Source organism: Nicotiana tabacum, chromosome 2, assembly GCF_000715075.1.
Source record: "Nicotiana tabacum cultivar K326 chromosome 2, ASM71507v2, whole genome shotgun sequence".
Lineage (NCBI taxonomy): Eukaryota > Viridiplantae > Streptophyta > Magnoliopsida > Solanales > Solanaceae > Nicotiana > Nicotiana tabacum.
This window is the reverse complement of record NC_134081.1, coordinates 21,638,856-21,654,858: the sequence shown is the minus strand read 5'-3', so window position 1 is coordinate 21,654,858 and position 16,003 is coordinate 21,638,856. Positions and strand designations below refer to the sequence as shown.

The following is a 16,003-nucleotide window of genomic DNA, read 5'->3' as shown; positions in this document are numbered from 1 at the left end:
CTCGGCAATCTCGCCACTGAAGGCTTCCAACTGAAGCCAGCACTCTTCAAGTTTCCCTCGCAATTCAATCACTTGGGCTTGAAGATCACTGCATTGGGCCTCTACGCCCCTGCTAACCTCAAGCTCTTCCTCCCTACTTCTCAACGTCCCTTCAAGGAAGCTGCACTTCTCGATGACCTTCACCAGCTCCTCATCCCTCTTCTTCAAATATTCCCTCAAGTCCTGCACATCACCGCCCTCGCGAAGCCCACTTCAGAGATCCTGATACATGCAGCAGTACTCAGTGTATTTACTTTTCAACTTCATAAATATCTCTTTATACCTTTTCCCCCTCCGAGTGCTCTGAATTTCCAGAATTAGCATCTACAAACCAAAAGAAAAAAGTTAGAACTTAGAATGCTCTAAAAAGTTAGGAAAGGTTCATATGACAAATACTTACCCTGAGAGCGAGGGCGGCAATGCTCTTCGATAGGGCGCTGCCATTTATCTCCTTAAGGGTCTTACCCTCGACATTGGAACAGAGAGGGCCAAGGGTAGGGACTGTCTCCTCAGTGTTCACCAACAAGTCACGATCCATCGGGATCGTGATAGTCCTCGAATTCCCCTATAACCACACCTCGAGTTGGGTAAGCCCCTCGTCGATCATTCTCAGGTCGTCCATGTCGACATTGAAACCTGACTCATCGCCCTCTTCATCAACACTTTTTCCCCTATCGTCAGTAGGCAAAGAAGCGTCCACGGTCGTTCAAGATGTTGAAGCCTCCTCCTGCCGTGAAATTTCATGGCCGTCAGCAGTCGCCTCATCGATTTACATCCCCTTGGAATGTAGAGACATACCTATATCATCTTTCACCGGCCTCATAGCCTCAAGACTCGGTTCAACATCATCATTCACAAAAATCATCGTTGTCTCATGTAACGTGAATTCCCTTTCCGCAGCATCAATGGCCAGAGGGACTCTATCACCCATGTCCACACACCTCATTTTTTGAGGCTGAATATCCATGTCGCTAGGTGGTTCATCATCCTCGTCAATAAGTGAAAATAGAGGAGGGGCAAAAGTCGTAACGACCGGAACAGAAATGGAGGAAGAAGAGGCAACTGTCGAAATTGGGATGAAGGTAGGAGCGGCAGTGAATGAGGCAGAGACTGAAGGCGTAATGGCCCTCCTCTTCTGGAATGAGGGCACAGAGGCCCTCGACCTCCTCGTAGACCCTCTGACCAAACCTAGAAAAAAATTGGAAAGGAAGAAATCAGCAAATGGAACAGACATAGATGAAAGAACCACTATGTCGATGGTAGGGAAGAGGTTACCTGTCGAGGGAAGAGATGGCTTAATATCTGAGAGAAACTCGACCAGTCACGTATCCTCGCCATATGAGGAAGGATCTGTCTGACACAATCGGCAATGTGGTTCACCATCTGGAGAGGTCGAACAGTAGCTTCAGAAGGAAAAGTTGATTAACGAACCCACAACAAGAAAAATGCTAAAATAAATAAATAAATAAACACGAGCACTTACGAGTGGGGTTCCAAGCCTCAGGGAAGCCGACAACAACTGACACTATGGCCTCAGTTCTGACGAAGAAATAGTCAAGCCAGAAGTGCTGACTAGCCTTCTCATCCACCTCACCACCAAACACTTCCCCCCGTTGTGACGAAGATTGAGCAACGTCCCACGATAGAAATGTGGGGCGAAGAGATGGATCAGGTGGCATACCGTTATCTCGACGTCGGCCAATTTGGCAAATTTTGTCAGCATCTTGACCACCTTAAAAACAGAAGGGGCAAATTGCACTGGGCATATGTTGTAGTAGCAACACAAGTCTTCTATCAACAGTGGTAGAGGGAACGAATAACCGATAATGAATAGATATGCATAAAGGGCACAGAATCCAGGACGATGAACCCGCACTTCGTCGTCACCCGCAGGAACCAAGTCCATGTGACCGGGGAGGCCGAGCCTAGCCTAGCCTTAAATTTGGCTAAATGCTCAACCGTCATCGTAGATTGGAACCTCTTCGTCACCACTTCTGGCGCCTTGTGGAAATCAGGTTTAGTGTCGGGGTATTGAGGCACGATCTCCTCTACAGTAGGAAGGGTTTCCTCCTCAACAGCAACTCCATCGTCTTCCCTGTGATAAGGAAAAATGACATTAGAATGATATTCCATGTGGATATCTGATGGTAGGTCCGACATTGTTGTGGAAGGAGGTAAAGAAGCAGAGAAAGCAACAGAGAAACGAAAAGGTTCTACGAAGGAGAAGGAGAATTTCTGCTTATAAAGAAGAAGGAATGTGGGAAAAGTTTCAAATTCAACGAGCCACCCCCTATTTATAAAGTTTGGGGCACCATAATCAAAATGGTGTGTCATGATTAGCATGGAGATTGAAACGACAGAACCAATCAAGGGTCACACGAGAATCGACGTAATGCATCGGAAAAAGGCGTCATCATGACGTATGACATAATGACATCACTCTTTCTCTTGGACCAGATGACTCCAACAAATTTATCGAGAAATTCGAAGAATTCCAAATAGGTGGCTTATAGAGAGCCACGTTGCATGATCGTTAAGTCGATCATGACCTGTATAGCCAGCCCGATAAGCTTGACCACAAACGGCATTGTCCACTCATCGAACGCGCCCGCGAGGAAGACCTCGACAAGCGAAAGGACTAACTATCTGGGCTAAAAAATATCTTTGATATAGGCAAGCCACGTCAGCATATATCCTGATAGACTTCATCGGCCACCACGTGTTATCAGTAAGATTTGTACAAAGATCTGCCCAGATCGAAGTGGCCTTGAAGCGATGAAGGGTGTGGTCGAAGAGTCAGCGAAGATCAAGGTCGTGAAGTCATCGTAGATCAAGGTCGAGCATCGTAGACAGAGTTATAACTGCTAGTTTTAAGATAGGACACTAAAAAGAATATTCTAGTGGATATTCTCTGCACTTGTACTATTAGGATTTTTAGGAATATGTTCCCTATAAATAGAAAGAGACACAATAATAGGGGACATAAGATATTCATTTATAAGAGAAAATATTGACTTAATTGAGAGAATCTTACCCTATTGCAAACATACGAAAAATATCTTTTCACTAAGATCCTTGTCCAACTTTTCCACTTGATCCAAGAACAACCTGAATGTTCAAAGACTCATCAATCATTTATCATTGTGAGAAGGAATATCCACAGATCTCACCTCTTTTCGGGTGACTCATATGTTCTTATTTACTAAAATACCATTCATTGCTATTTATTGTTAGTTAATGCTACCTCACTCCTTTTGAGTTGTTAAATACTATTGACATTGTTTATATTTATTGCTATGTGACCTAACACATACATATTATTTTATTACAAAATCAGTTATCTTATGTTTTAGATATTAATACTAGCTAAAATTGACTCTATACTTTATTTAAATTTAATTGGTTGAACCCGGATCTAAGTTTTGGATCAAACAAATATAGCTCCAAGTGAGTGACGGATCTACCAAGTAAGTTAGGGATTCACGTAAATTCAGTAATTTTTTTATATAAATATATATTAAAATTTTACTAAATATTTATAATATATTAACTTGAGATCGATTTAACAAGCCATAACTTCGAATTCTAGATCCTCTTATGCTTTAATTGTTATTTTGTATTGCAAAATGGTAAAAGCTTTCAAGTTCAAAGTTTTTGCGGAAACAAACAAAATAGAGGTACATGGATTCTAAATTATAATCTGTCGCTGTGACCTGTGCTATACGTAGTTTCCCTTGTTATAATGCCGAAGACGACAACAAAATCTTCTTTAGAGAATTATAACAAAGGGAACAAAATTAAAGGAAAAAGAAAAAGGGCATTATTAGTAGACCTTTTTTCGGTTTTAATATTTTTGTCTTGGGTTTTCCTCTATGAATTGACATTCAGTGTAAGCTAAGTTTAGATCAAGTTTTAAATCTTATTAACCAAACAAGATAATAATGACAAAAATCAACTTTAATCTTGTTAATTAGCTCGTTGGGTCGACAACAATCGAGGGGAGTGAGATTATCGGTTTTTTTTTTTTTTTTTTTTTTGGTTTTTCTTTCAATAATTTCACCATTATATTATTTTTCTCTAACTGAAATTTAAAAAATAGGAAAACTTTAAACACATTTGGTATTTACATCAAAGTGAAGAAACTGATGTACACATGACCTTTTTTTTCCTTTTTGTTTTGGTTTGAGATGCACACATGACTTGTGTCTTCTACTTATAATTTTATCACTTATCATTTAATAATGTTGAATTTATATGCAATTTCGCTTAATCATAAAGAATTAGTAATATAGCTTGGTAAAAATATTGTTATGGAAAAATATTTTCTAACGTCATATTATATCATGTCTAAGCCACAAAAATAAAAATAAAAAACATATATAAAAGACTTTATGGGTTGATCCGTCAATTACACGACTCCCACGACCAAGTAATCTACACCAACAAATCACTTTAATAATGTCTAAGAAAGGAGCTTGAATATTGAAGTCTTATACTATTACAAAAATGTAGTTATAAGCAATAATTATTTAAGAGCTCTTGTTTAAGCAAACTCAACAAAACAACACGAGTGACAGTGACATACAGTAAATTGTAGAGGCTCCTCATTTAAGTACATACTCCCTATAATCTAAGCCCAACCAAAAACCTCACACTTACTGCTTTCTTGTTCTGCTTCATTACTCATATTATTGTCATTGCTTCTTTTATCTTAAAGGAAGTTTCTTTATTCTTGTTTTTTGTATTCTTTTTCAATTCTAAAACTTCTCCAGTTAGCAGACATGTTTAAAGTTGAAACCTTATGGAAAAAGAGGTTTCTCTGCAATTTCAGCCACAGCTCAAGCATTTTATTCCTATAAACACTTGTACAAAATCCAAGAATCATACCCCTGGCCCTTTATCAGTATTCAAATTTCAAGTTTGTAAATCTTTCAAGAATCTGTATCAAAAAGCAAAAGTGTCAAAAGGTTTTGGCAGTAAAAGGTTTGAATTTGATGAGGTTGTAGTAGTGACAAACAACTCAGTTTATTGCGCTTCTCCTGGTTTTCTTGTTGATGATAAAATGGAGGTTTTGGCTGACAAGAAAGATGGAACAGAAGGGAATTTTGATGGTTTTGAGGTGAATGACAGTAAAGTTGAGTCTTTTGTGTATGAAGAGGAAGGAGGAGAGAGCAGTTTAAGTTCTGAATTTTTGATTTCTGAGGGAACTGTGAATGATGAACATAGTAGCTCTGAAGATTCTTGTTCACCACCTTCAATTGTTTGGCATATTAAGAAGAATGAGGTGCAGCATTGTGGCAATTCTGGTGAGTCTGAAGAAGTAGAGAAACCACAAGTGGATAATAGGAAGTTAGCAAAACAAGGGTCTTGTTTATCAGGTATGTTACTGTACATATTCTTAGGCGTTTGGATATGAATTGGTTGATATCCGGAAAAAAGTAGTATTTGAAGTTACCTTTAAAAAAGGTATTTGGAAGTTGTTGTTTAGACATGAAAACACAGTTGGAGCTACCGTTTGGACATAGATTTGGTTGAAATTTGTAAAAAGAGTTTTTGAAATTGTGTTGAAAAATAATTTTTGGAAGTTAAAAAGTTGTATTTGGACATGCATTTTATTTAAAAAATAATTGAAGTTTTGTGAGAGAAAGAAAAAATTTCACCCAAAAACCGGTTTAGTTTTTCAAAAATTAATCATATTCTATGAACAAATGTTTTCAATTTTTTTTTGAAAACAAAAGAAGCCAAAACCTATGGCCAAACCGGAGCTAAGTTTCGGGAATGAAGACTTGAACTCCTATAACCTGTTTTTCAAACTTCAAATTCCATATTTCAAGTTCAAAATAATCTCAAATTATTTGAAATTTTTTTTTTTTCAAATAAAATCTATGGACAAAATCTCTTAAATTCAAGAAATTGGGAAATTGGATTTTTGGTTGAATTTTTTTGGGGTTTCTGTAGAGGTTGAGATGATGAAGGAAAGATTTTCAAAGCTGCTGTTGGGTGAAGACATGTCTGGTTGTGGAAATGGGGTTTGCACGGCACTTGTAATTTCAAATGCTATAACTAATCTATGTGGTACGTTTCCTTGTTATTTTAGTTTCAATTAATATGAGTTGGTTTGTTTTGGTGTTTTTGTTTTACTAATTGAAAAGCTGCGCTTTGTGTCTCCTATTCTTCTTTCTTGCCCTTAGCTACACTTTTTGGGCAAATTTGGAGATTAGAACCTTTACCTACAGAGAAGAGCTTAATGTGGAGAAGAGAAATGGAATGGCTTCTTTGTGTTAGTAATTACATTGTAGAATTGACACCCTCTTGGCAGACATTTCCAGATGGCACTAAGCTTGAGGTAAATATATTTACTTGGACTTATACGTCTGCTCCTCAAAATAAATGATGTAAATTGCAAGATTTACTCTGTCTCACAACAATAACAACAACAACAATCATCAGGTGTGTGTACGCAGACCTTACCCCTACCCTGGCTAGAGAGACTATTTCCGATAGACAAATTTTACTCTGTCTTACATGGTTACCAAATATTTGAAACTTGGACTTAAACTTGACTTGTTGCTAGTAAATGTGATTTAAACTTGACTTGTTTCTTGAGAATGGCTATGTATATTTAGGTAGGAGTGACAAACTTTTAAGTTTGTGTTCATTTGTTCTTCCTATGTTTTGTTATAGGTTATGACTTCTAGGCCGCGGTTGGACCTTTATGTCAACCTTCCAGCACTCCGAAAACTAGACAATATGTTACTTGTAAGATACACACATTCCTTTTCCTTGAGATTTCAGCCTTTTGCTGTTGAATGATGTATTCTAAACTCTCTTGCATCTTTCACAGGAGATTTTAGACAGTTTCAGAAACAATGAATTCTGGTATGTTGACCAGGGGATCTTAGGGGAAGACGCTGATGGATCGTCCTCTTTTCGAAATCCTCTCCCTCGTCAAGAGGAGAAATGGTGGCTTCCTGTTCCTAGAGTCCCCATCGATGGTCTCAGCGAAAATGCAAAAAAGCAGTTGCAGCACAAACGCGACTGGACAAACCAAATCTTGAAAGCTGCAATGGCTATTAACAGCAACACCTTAGCTGAAATGGAGGTTCCTGAATCATATCTTGAAAATCTTCCTAAGGTACAATTTTCTTGCAGATAATGACTCTTACATATACGTAATGAAAACCACCATATCGTTGCTGATTTAGCGTTGTATTTTATCCACCTACAGAATGGAAAAGCTAGCTTAGGTGATCTTATTCACCGATATATCACCTCAGATCAGTTTTCACCTGAATGTTTGCTTGACTGCCTTGATTTATCTTCTGAGCATCAAGCATTAGAAATAGCAAACAGAGTGGAGGCCTCAGTTTACGTGTGGCGCAGAAGAACTCACCCAAAATCCTCAAATATTATGCTCCGATCCAATTCAAAGTCCTCGTGGGATATGGTTAAAGATTTAGTGAGTGATGTTGATAAGAGGGAGCTGCTTGCCGATAGAGCTGAAAGCCTATTGCTTTGCTTAAAACAACGGTTTCCTGGTCTTCCTCAGACCACCTTAGACATGAGCAAGATCCAATATAACAAGGTTTCACTTGAAATCAAATCACCCTTTATTTTTTTTATGTCATTTTGCCAATGATAGTAGGAGACATCAGCACTACCATTATTGTCTTGTTTAGCTACTCCATGTTTGATAGTTGTTGTTGAATGATGTTCTCAGGATGTTGGCAAATCAATATTGGAGAGCTACTCAAGAGTTCTTGAGTGCCTGGCATTCAATATTGTGGCTCGTATCGATGACCTTATTTACGTGGATGATTTGACTAAGCACTCAGATCAATTTATTCCAATCTCCAAAGTAGGCATCATTGCGCATAAAAGCATTGGAACTCCACTCTCGCGACATGTCTCGGGTAGTCAGATTAAAGCTCCTTTCTCCACACCAATCTTCTCGCCTTCTCAACATATTAGTCCAGCAAAGGGAGATAGATCACAGTTTTCTCAGTTTGGTTTTGGTGTGAAAAAGATGTTGACTGATTATTGGAGTGTTAGTGATTCTAAAGGGAAGGACTACAGCTACAGCAATGAACTTAAGAGATCAGATTCATTTTCGAGCACAGCTCAAGAAGTTTCAGCGACAGCATCAGTAGGCTCCTCTGAATGTTCAAGAGAAATTGTCAGCCCATTGACACATGACTCACCTGGAGAACAGTAATAAATCAACACTAAAAATTGCTCTTTTCAGGCATGTTATCACTGATGATAAAGAAGGAGTCGTGTGATATAGGTTGTATATGTGTTGATGGTATAAGCTGATCTTTTCTATCCTTGCAACATTTCTCTGTTGTGCAGTTTTATCATTTTCTTACAAGCCTAATCTGATGGCAATGAATAAATTAAAATGCAAAAAAGCTATATTGATCGACAATTTGTCATCGTTACCATGTATATTTATCAGCCAGTGCTACCTAAATGTATTTTTGTCCCATTAAAGCTACTAAAGATTAATAAAAATATGCTGGTTTTAATGCAAGATTCAAATAATAGTTTGCTTTGAAGAAAACAATAACAAAAAGATGGGGCATTCCGAGAATTGAACTCGGGACCTCTCGCACCCTAAGCGAGAATCATACCACTAGACCAAATGCCCACGCTGGTGCTGTGCGGATCTATCATATCTAACAGCTGTGCACTTTTTTACTAGTATATTATAATTTTTGTTTCTATCAAATTAAATATTTAATTTTACTAATTTTCTTTATATAATACTTTCTTATAATAAAAGCATCCCTCTTGGCTCTTGCGTGTGACAGGAATTAGGAAATGAGATTGTTTTCTCACCCAGAGGGTTCAAAAGCGCAATTGCATTCCTTTGCTCTAAGCTAATTCTGAAAATTGAATGAGCAAATAATAGGAATGCCCAGAAACAACAACAACCCATTAAAGTCTCACAAGTGGGGTCTGGGGAGGGTAATGTATACGCAGACCTTACCCCTAATCCGATAGAGTAGAGAGGTTGTATCTGATAGACTCCCGACTCAAGAAGACGAAAAGAGACAATATATCAGTACCATAAAAAAAACCATAGAAATAATGACAGAATCAGACAAACCAGAAAATAGATGAAAAACAACAACAATAATCAGTAAATAAGGCCCGACACAATGAAAAAGGGAAAATAGTGTGAACACAACATTAACCACTAGCAGTCCAAGACAAACCCTATCAGACTAGCCTCATACCGGTAGGAACGCCCAGAAAAGGGAAAAATATTAACCATAGGAATTAATATTCCAATAGTAATTCACAAAATATGCTAGGAAATGGTCTAATAAAGTTTTAAAATCGAAATATTCAGCATTCAAAATGGGCAAGTGCAATGATAAGCTTCTGTTTTGAAATTTATAAAACATAAGGATAAAGCTTTTTCATGTTTATTTCAAACGGGAGGTCATTTTATGCTTAAAGATAGATATGAAGGCAAACATTTTGCATATAAAGTGTTTGGAAAATCATCTTTAGAGTTATTTTCTAATGTTTGGTCGAAATTACTTTTCTCACAATTAAAGATAATTTAACACTGAAAATATTCACTATACCATCTCATATAATTTATAAAAAAATAATTAAATACTTAAATCACCATCATCGTCGTTAAGGTGCTCGAGTGTGATTTTACGTTCGAACTGAGTTGGACAATGCAGATGTATCAGCAACCAAAATGATTTATATAAATGCACTGACCGATTGCAACAACAAGTCGTTGTAGTATAGTGGTAAGTATTCCCGCCTGTCACGCGGGTGACCCGGGTTCGATCCCCGGCAACGGCGTTTCTTTTTCTTTTTGTTACACGATTGGTTGATGTTTATCAACTAGGAAACTTTTTCCTCACTATATACAAAGAATATGTGCCTTCTCTTCAAGTCAATCTTTATATTTTCCTTCTTCCTTTTCTCCTCTTCTTTCTCTATTCTGGTTGAAAGGACAATTTCTAAAGTCAATCTTAATGCACTGGAACTTTTGACTTTGGATTTCCATCTAGTAACTAATTTCAGTTTCGTTAGACGAATAGAAATGTGGAAAATTCCTAGTTTTAGAATACCTAGTTTGTCATTGGAGCAAATTATTATATTGAAAACTGAATGAAACAAGTATAAAAGGAGCGAAATGAATATTCAGAATTTGTACATCAATCCCAACTAATTAAGAATTGAAGAGCGAAACTAATCATGATCAGAAGGGGTATCTATTGTAACCTTTGTTGGAATTAAGAGAAGATAGGATTCGACTGAGCAATTATGTAAATGCTAAAAAAATAAGGCCCTTGGGCTTGATCGATTGTTAAGAGCATATGGTGTGATGTGTGGATTAGGTGCGTGTCACAAGTTCGAATCCTGATACGGACAAATGTCTGACATTTAAGTAAAGAAAAATAGAGGGATAAGCCTATTTTCTATCGAGTCTAGAACATGCACCAGCTGATCTCTTGGTTAATTAAAAAAATAATTCTACAAAAAATGATTAAAAGCACCATTAGGATTTGGAGGTGTGCAGATAGCAGGGCCTTGTTGGAGTTCATCTCCAGATAATGAGGCGATAAAACTCCTTCCTTGTGCAGATCCAGCAGAAGAATCTAAGGCTTCTGTTTCAAGAAGCCCGTCTAGCTCAGTTGGTAGAGCGCAAGACTCTTAACCTTGTGGTCGTGGGTTTGAGCCCCACGGTGGGCCTTTCTTGTTTTGAAGGGAAACCTTAGAACAACAGTAAAGTTGATTCGAGTCGTGAAAGCAGTTATTAATGCTTGCCGTAATTTCTTGTTTTGAAGGAAAACCTTGAAACAACAGTAAAGTTGGTTCGAGTCGTGAAAGCAGTTATTAATGCTTGCCGTAATTTCTTGTTTTGAAGGAAAACCTTGAAACAACAGTAAAGTTGGTTCGAGTCGTGAAAATAGTCACTAATGTTTGCTGTAGAATAGGCTTCAAAACATCCATTTTTCTATTGGAAGCGGTCACGGATAAGTTTCAAAACATCCATTTTTCTATTAGGGGCAATATTATATAGTTAAAATATTTATTGTTGCTTACTGTGTTAATTATGGAGGGTGTCGAAAAAAACAACCAGAGAGCTCTCTAGTCTTTGACCAACAGAAACTGTAAATCTCCTTCTGCCACATATACAGATATTTAGTGGGGATGGAACAATTCAGTTAAAGTTATCCATAAAGGATAAGTCTGTTTTAGACGGTTAGTCGGTGGACAAACAATAGATAAGAAATTGAAAGCATGAGATACCAACAGTAACATTTGTATTTGTCACCAAGACATTTGCATGTCACAAATAGTTTTAAGTTTCTGAATGGGAACAGATAATGATGTTTGGTTTCTGATTGGACAATGAATGAAACTAAGAAAGAACCAAACAACCCTTTCATGTGACAATTAAAGATAACAAAGTAACCGAAATGGTATGAAAAAGAAGTTCCAAGAATCAAAAATATCTATAGATAAGGTTCATCTTGAATAATACCCATAGAAGAAGTACAACAGTAACATCCAAATGTTCTGACCAAGTCTTTTCACCTTATCAGAACTGACACTTTAACCACCAGAGAACTGAAAAAGACAGTTGTGGCCCTTAGTTGAACGTGGCTTCATCTCATAAGTTTGAAACCAGGCCGGAGCTAGCAAAGAAAGTATGGGTTGGACAAAAACAGTAACTTAATCTCGTAAGTTCGAGAATCAAGGGTGGAGCTAGCAAAGAAAGAATGGGTTCGACAGAAACAGTAACTTAATCTCATAAGTTCGAGGATCAAGGACGGAGCTAGCAAAGAAATTATGGGTTTGACATAATCTTAATTTTAAATTCTAAATTTACTTCTATCGAGAATCACATACGATTTTCTAAGTAAACAGTTCTTAGACAAATTCGTGAACTTGTTACGAAGATAATATTGTTCTCACTGCTTCTATTAAGAATCACATACGGTTTTCTAAGTAAACAGTTCTTAAATAAATTCTTGAACTTATTATGAAGATAATATTGTTCCCACCGCTTCTATTGAGAATCACATACGATTTTCTAAGTAAACAGTTCTTGGACAAATTTTTGGACGAAAATAATATTGTTCTCATGGGCACATTCATTGGATTTGATTCGACGGTTATATGAATGGACGTAAAACCAATTCGACGAACCACAAGATAGTTCTTGTGAAGTCGCAATCTTTTTGAATTTGACCACCATACATTAATAAACTCATAAAGCACCTTTAGAGAGGATATTAAGAACTTCAGAAAGTATAAAATCATATTTTCTGCAAAACAAAACATTACGTATTTGAGATGTATTGAAGCCAAAAAATTAATAGTAATTACTAAGAGCACAGAATTTTATGGTATAAGCTAGTTCCTAAACAGAACTTTTTTACATTATAAAGTAAGTACATAAGGTCTATAATCCTTTACAAGGAAAGTAAAGAGAAAAACACCTAACTACAATAACATATTATATTATAATAATTATGATAATATGTAGGTCCACCAACTAATTAAGGGTCATATTTAGCTAATTACTAGTAATCATCCATCTTTAATATGGACTATAGATAACTGCTTCTCTCTATATTAACCTTAACTTCCTGCCAAAAGACAAATTAAAGAGGATAAATTAGAAGAAACCAAAAAACACAATAAGTTCAATGAAAATAATTAAAGATAAGAAATTGAAACCAAAAAAAAAAAAAAGAAACTTGCAATCTGCGGTAGCATTGATAAGAAAAAGAGTAAAAGACCAAAGGTCCTCGAACTGATCAATATTAGATGAATAAAACCAAGTCCTTCAAATACCTAGAGTATATATATATGTAACATCCATGTCATTGGTAATGAGATCTCAATAATATAAAGACCCTGCAAAATGAAAAACCATGTCTTATTGATGAGAATGAGATCAAATTATACTAATTTAACAATTAAAGCCGCTATATACCTTGCCACCAGTTTCCTCTAGACGCGCTGCTAGAATCATCTTCACCATTATCTTTGTTGAACTGAACTCAAAGGAAAAAATAGAAACATCAGAATGAGCAATGACCGTCTTGTTAGAAGCAAAACACTAGCTATTCTAAAGTATACCGTCTTGTTAGAAGCAAAAGATCGTTTAAAAAATGAACCTTAGTGTTAATATTATAAGCATTAGTAACTTAGAAGGATTGCGCCAATAAATCTAAACACTAAGGCATTATTTCCTTTGCATACATGAGATTATGTACTCACAGTTGTGTAGTTAGAATTCTGGTTATTTTGAGGAAATGAATAGACATCTTGCCCGCCATAGTATATTGATGAGCTAAGATGGCATGGCTGTACTTTTTCATTCTGATAAAATGAATTTGTCTGCTTATTTTGTGCGGTTTGGCTAGCAGCTTCATTGCTAGGAGTAGTACTTCCTGCAAAAAGAAAGTGGAAAAAAATTGAATCTCAAATATAAAAACCCATCAAATGAGCAAAGATTTTGATATACAGAGGAAATCATTGAATTACTCACACAAGTGATGGAAAGCTTATATCATTGAAATTCAATTAGGAGAAAGAATCGATCTCCTTTTTCTTACACAATACATAGTTTAATACAAGAACCTAGCTGGGATTGGAAAGTGAAAGCTTTCGAAAAAAACTAGTGTTAGAAACCAAGCCAGCAAACTGAGACATTTGAAAGATCTCATTCTTGTGTATCTATCCTACACCTGAAGAGAAAAATCCTTTAGTGGTTAGCAAAATTATCATAACAAATCCCGCTCATACTTCTGTGGAGTATACTTTAACCAATTCATATTATGATTATTGAAGACATAATTAAGTAAATAAAAGTATGTTTTGTCTAAGAAGTGAAGCTTGATGAGATGGTCAAATGCTTCAACATCATATCGGAGAAGCCAGATGACCTGATTCAAGTCTTATCGCCCATCGTTAAAAAGATTTTTCATGTGCTTAGCCTATGAAAAAGAATAAGGATCATATATATGTACAGGGCCATGTTGAAGACATAATTAAACAAACGAAATTGTATTATGTTCACATACTTCAACAAAAGTGAAAAATAAACCTAAGTTGTAACGACTGATCAGCTACACCATAATCTCACCAATTACTTTGATTCCAAACTAATTCCTTTTCTCAAAGCTATAAGCATCACTAACCTGAATATCCACCTTTAGTATTTCGTTCCTGAATCACAGGATCTTGCTTCGGTTGAACCGTCTCCGAATGTACCGATCCAGGACCCTTAAAAAGGAAAAGGAAAAGGAAAAGGAAAAAGAATTGAGGTATATATATGAGAATATAGCAACATGAGATCAAGAATACTAAAAAAGAACATTCTCATCAAAATTCTAACGTCCTCCTTTAAGTTTGGCATCCTTAACTCACTAGAATTACCTATATCAAAAGGCATCACAAAAGTACACCAACTCTAAAGTCTAAACCAACAGAATATAGCAACTTCTGCTTTTTCAATTCAATTCTTGTCTAAGATTCTGTCTGACTTCAAAATTCTCAAATTGAGTAAGCTCTTTACGAAATAGGTCAACTTTTAACCTAAAAATCCAACAATTCTTCTTGGGAATCAGGGCTACAATCCCCAAACCCCACTCTTAATTTTTTTATCCCTTTTTTCAAATTTTCACCTAATCTATTTTGCTAATGAACTTATGTGGTTATATTTGATTAAACACGAAATTTTAAGAAAAACAAACTTTCAAAGCATCGTGGTCAAAAACAAGCCTTAACATATATGTTTGGTTATATATAAATTATTTTATTAAAGGTAAAATAATAAATTTACACTTAACTTTTATCCAAATACAGAAAGATACTAATATTGTTTAATATCACATAAATTTGTACAAGAAGAGATATTTTTTCCTTGTTACAAACAGACAAGAGATCCCATTAGAACTAAAACATTAATCAACTGTTGGTCATTGAGATGGGGAAAACAGAGCAAAATGAAGAAAAAAAATGCATAAACACCCACAACACACAACACCTTAATTCATTGCAAAATTTATTGAAAACCCAAAAATCATACCTTAGAAGGAGGTGGGAAAATAGAGCCAAAAATCCCAGAAGTTGAAGAAGCAGAAGACTCCTTAGAACCAAAAAGATCAGAAGTAAATGAAGAACTCGTTGGCTTTGTTCCTTCCATTTTTCCCTTACAAACTCTTTCTTGAAATATTTAACGAGATTTACCTTAGTTTATATAGGAAAACCACCGTCAAAAGAAGGATCAGATAAAACGTAAAGGCCCACAGCTTTTTCTCCTCAGAAACAAACAGAAAACAGAAGAAAAAAGGAAAGAATAAAGAGAGAGACACGTGAAAAGATGGGGTGACGAAAAGAAACTGTTAAATTTTAAAAGAAAAACATAGAAATTTGCCTTTGCCTTTTAAACTGTCTCTATCGAACACAGAGGAATTTGGTATTATTATGTGAAAAAAGTTTGAAGGCTTTAATTTGTATGTTCATATTTTTTTCTTGACCGACGATTATGTTTTTGTCTCTCTCTCTCTCTTGTATTCTATTTTCTGCGAGTTTTCGGTTGTTCAGTTTCGGTTACACGGCGTTATTTTCTGAAATAAGTCATACCTGTCGGAAAATCGAACAGATTGTCGCCACGTGGATCAATGGATCTGCCAAATGGGACCAACTATTGTACTTCCAACCTTTTATCGCCACGAATTCCCCAGTCCATCATAAGTTCATAACCAACCCCCTCTCTCCTCCTCCTTTTTCTTTTTATTGTTTTTTCCATTCCTCCTCTCTTTTAAAAATATTACTCCCTCTTTTTAAAAACAAATGGCACTATTTCCTTATTAGTTTGTTCCAAAAGATTGATATTTTTCAATATTTCTTTAATATGAAGCATTTTTAGTTACACAAATGTTATGACAGCTTTCATATCACAAGT

The 16,003-nt window shown here is 36.0% G+C and overlaps 2 protein-coding genes and 3 non-coding genes across 5 annotated transcripts; 3 read left to right on the top strand and 2 right to left on the bottom strand.

Annotated features, from left to right (window-relative positions):
- Positions 1-4,677: 4,677 nt before the first annotated feature.
- LOC107796358 (rop guanine nucleotide exchange factor 7) lies at positions 4,678-8,464 on the top strand. The gene is made up of 7 exons (XM_016619115.2): positions 4,678-5,417; positions 5,998-6,114; positions 6,231-6,385; positions 6,724-6,798; positions 6,884-7,174; positions 7,268-7,624; positions 7,760-8,464. Exons 1-7 carry the CDS (start codon positions 4,841-4,843, stop codon positions 8,252-8,254), a joined length of 2,067 nt encoding a protein of 688 aa, XP_016474601.2. The 5' UTR covers positions 4,678-4,840; the 3' UTR covers positions 8,255-8,464.
- Positions 8,465-8,617: 153 nt separating this feature from the next.
- TRNAP-AGG (transfer RNA proline (anticodon AGG)) lies at positions 8,618-8,689 on the bottom strand. The gene has a single exon. It is a non-coding gene; the product is annotated as a tRNA-Pro (tRNA).
- A 1,109-nt stretch (positions 8,690-9,798) lies between these two features.
- Positions 9,799-9,870, top strand: TRNAD-GUC (transfer RNA aspartic acid (anticodon GUC)). Its single transcript has one exon. It is a non-coding gene; the product is annotated as a tRNA-Asp (tRNA).
- Positions 9,871-10,694: 824 nt separating this feature from the next.
- Positions 10,695-10,767, top strand: TRNAK-CUU (transfer RNA lysine (anticodon CUU)). The gene has a single exon. It is a non-coding gene; the product is annotated as a tRNA-Lys (tRNA).
- A 1,657-nt stretch (positions 10,768-12,424) lies between these two features.
- On the bottom strand, positions 12,425-15,373 carry LOC107796360 (uncharacterized). Its single transcript, XM_016619116.2, has 6 exons — positions 15,125-15,373; positions 14,235-14,319; positions 13,312-13,484; positions 13,025-13,085; positions 12,883-12,945; positions 12,425-12,674 (listed from the first exon to the last, which is right to left on the bottom strand). The coding sequence occupies exons 1-5, from the start codon at positions 15,239-15,241 to the stop codon at positions 12,929-12,931; spliced, it is 453 nt and encodes a 150-aa protein (XP_016474602.1). The 5' UTR covers positions 15,242-15,373; the 3' UTR covers positions 12,425-12,674; positions 12,883-12,928.
- Positions 15,374-16,003: the final 630 nt, after the last annotated feature.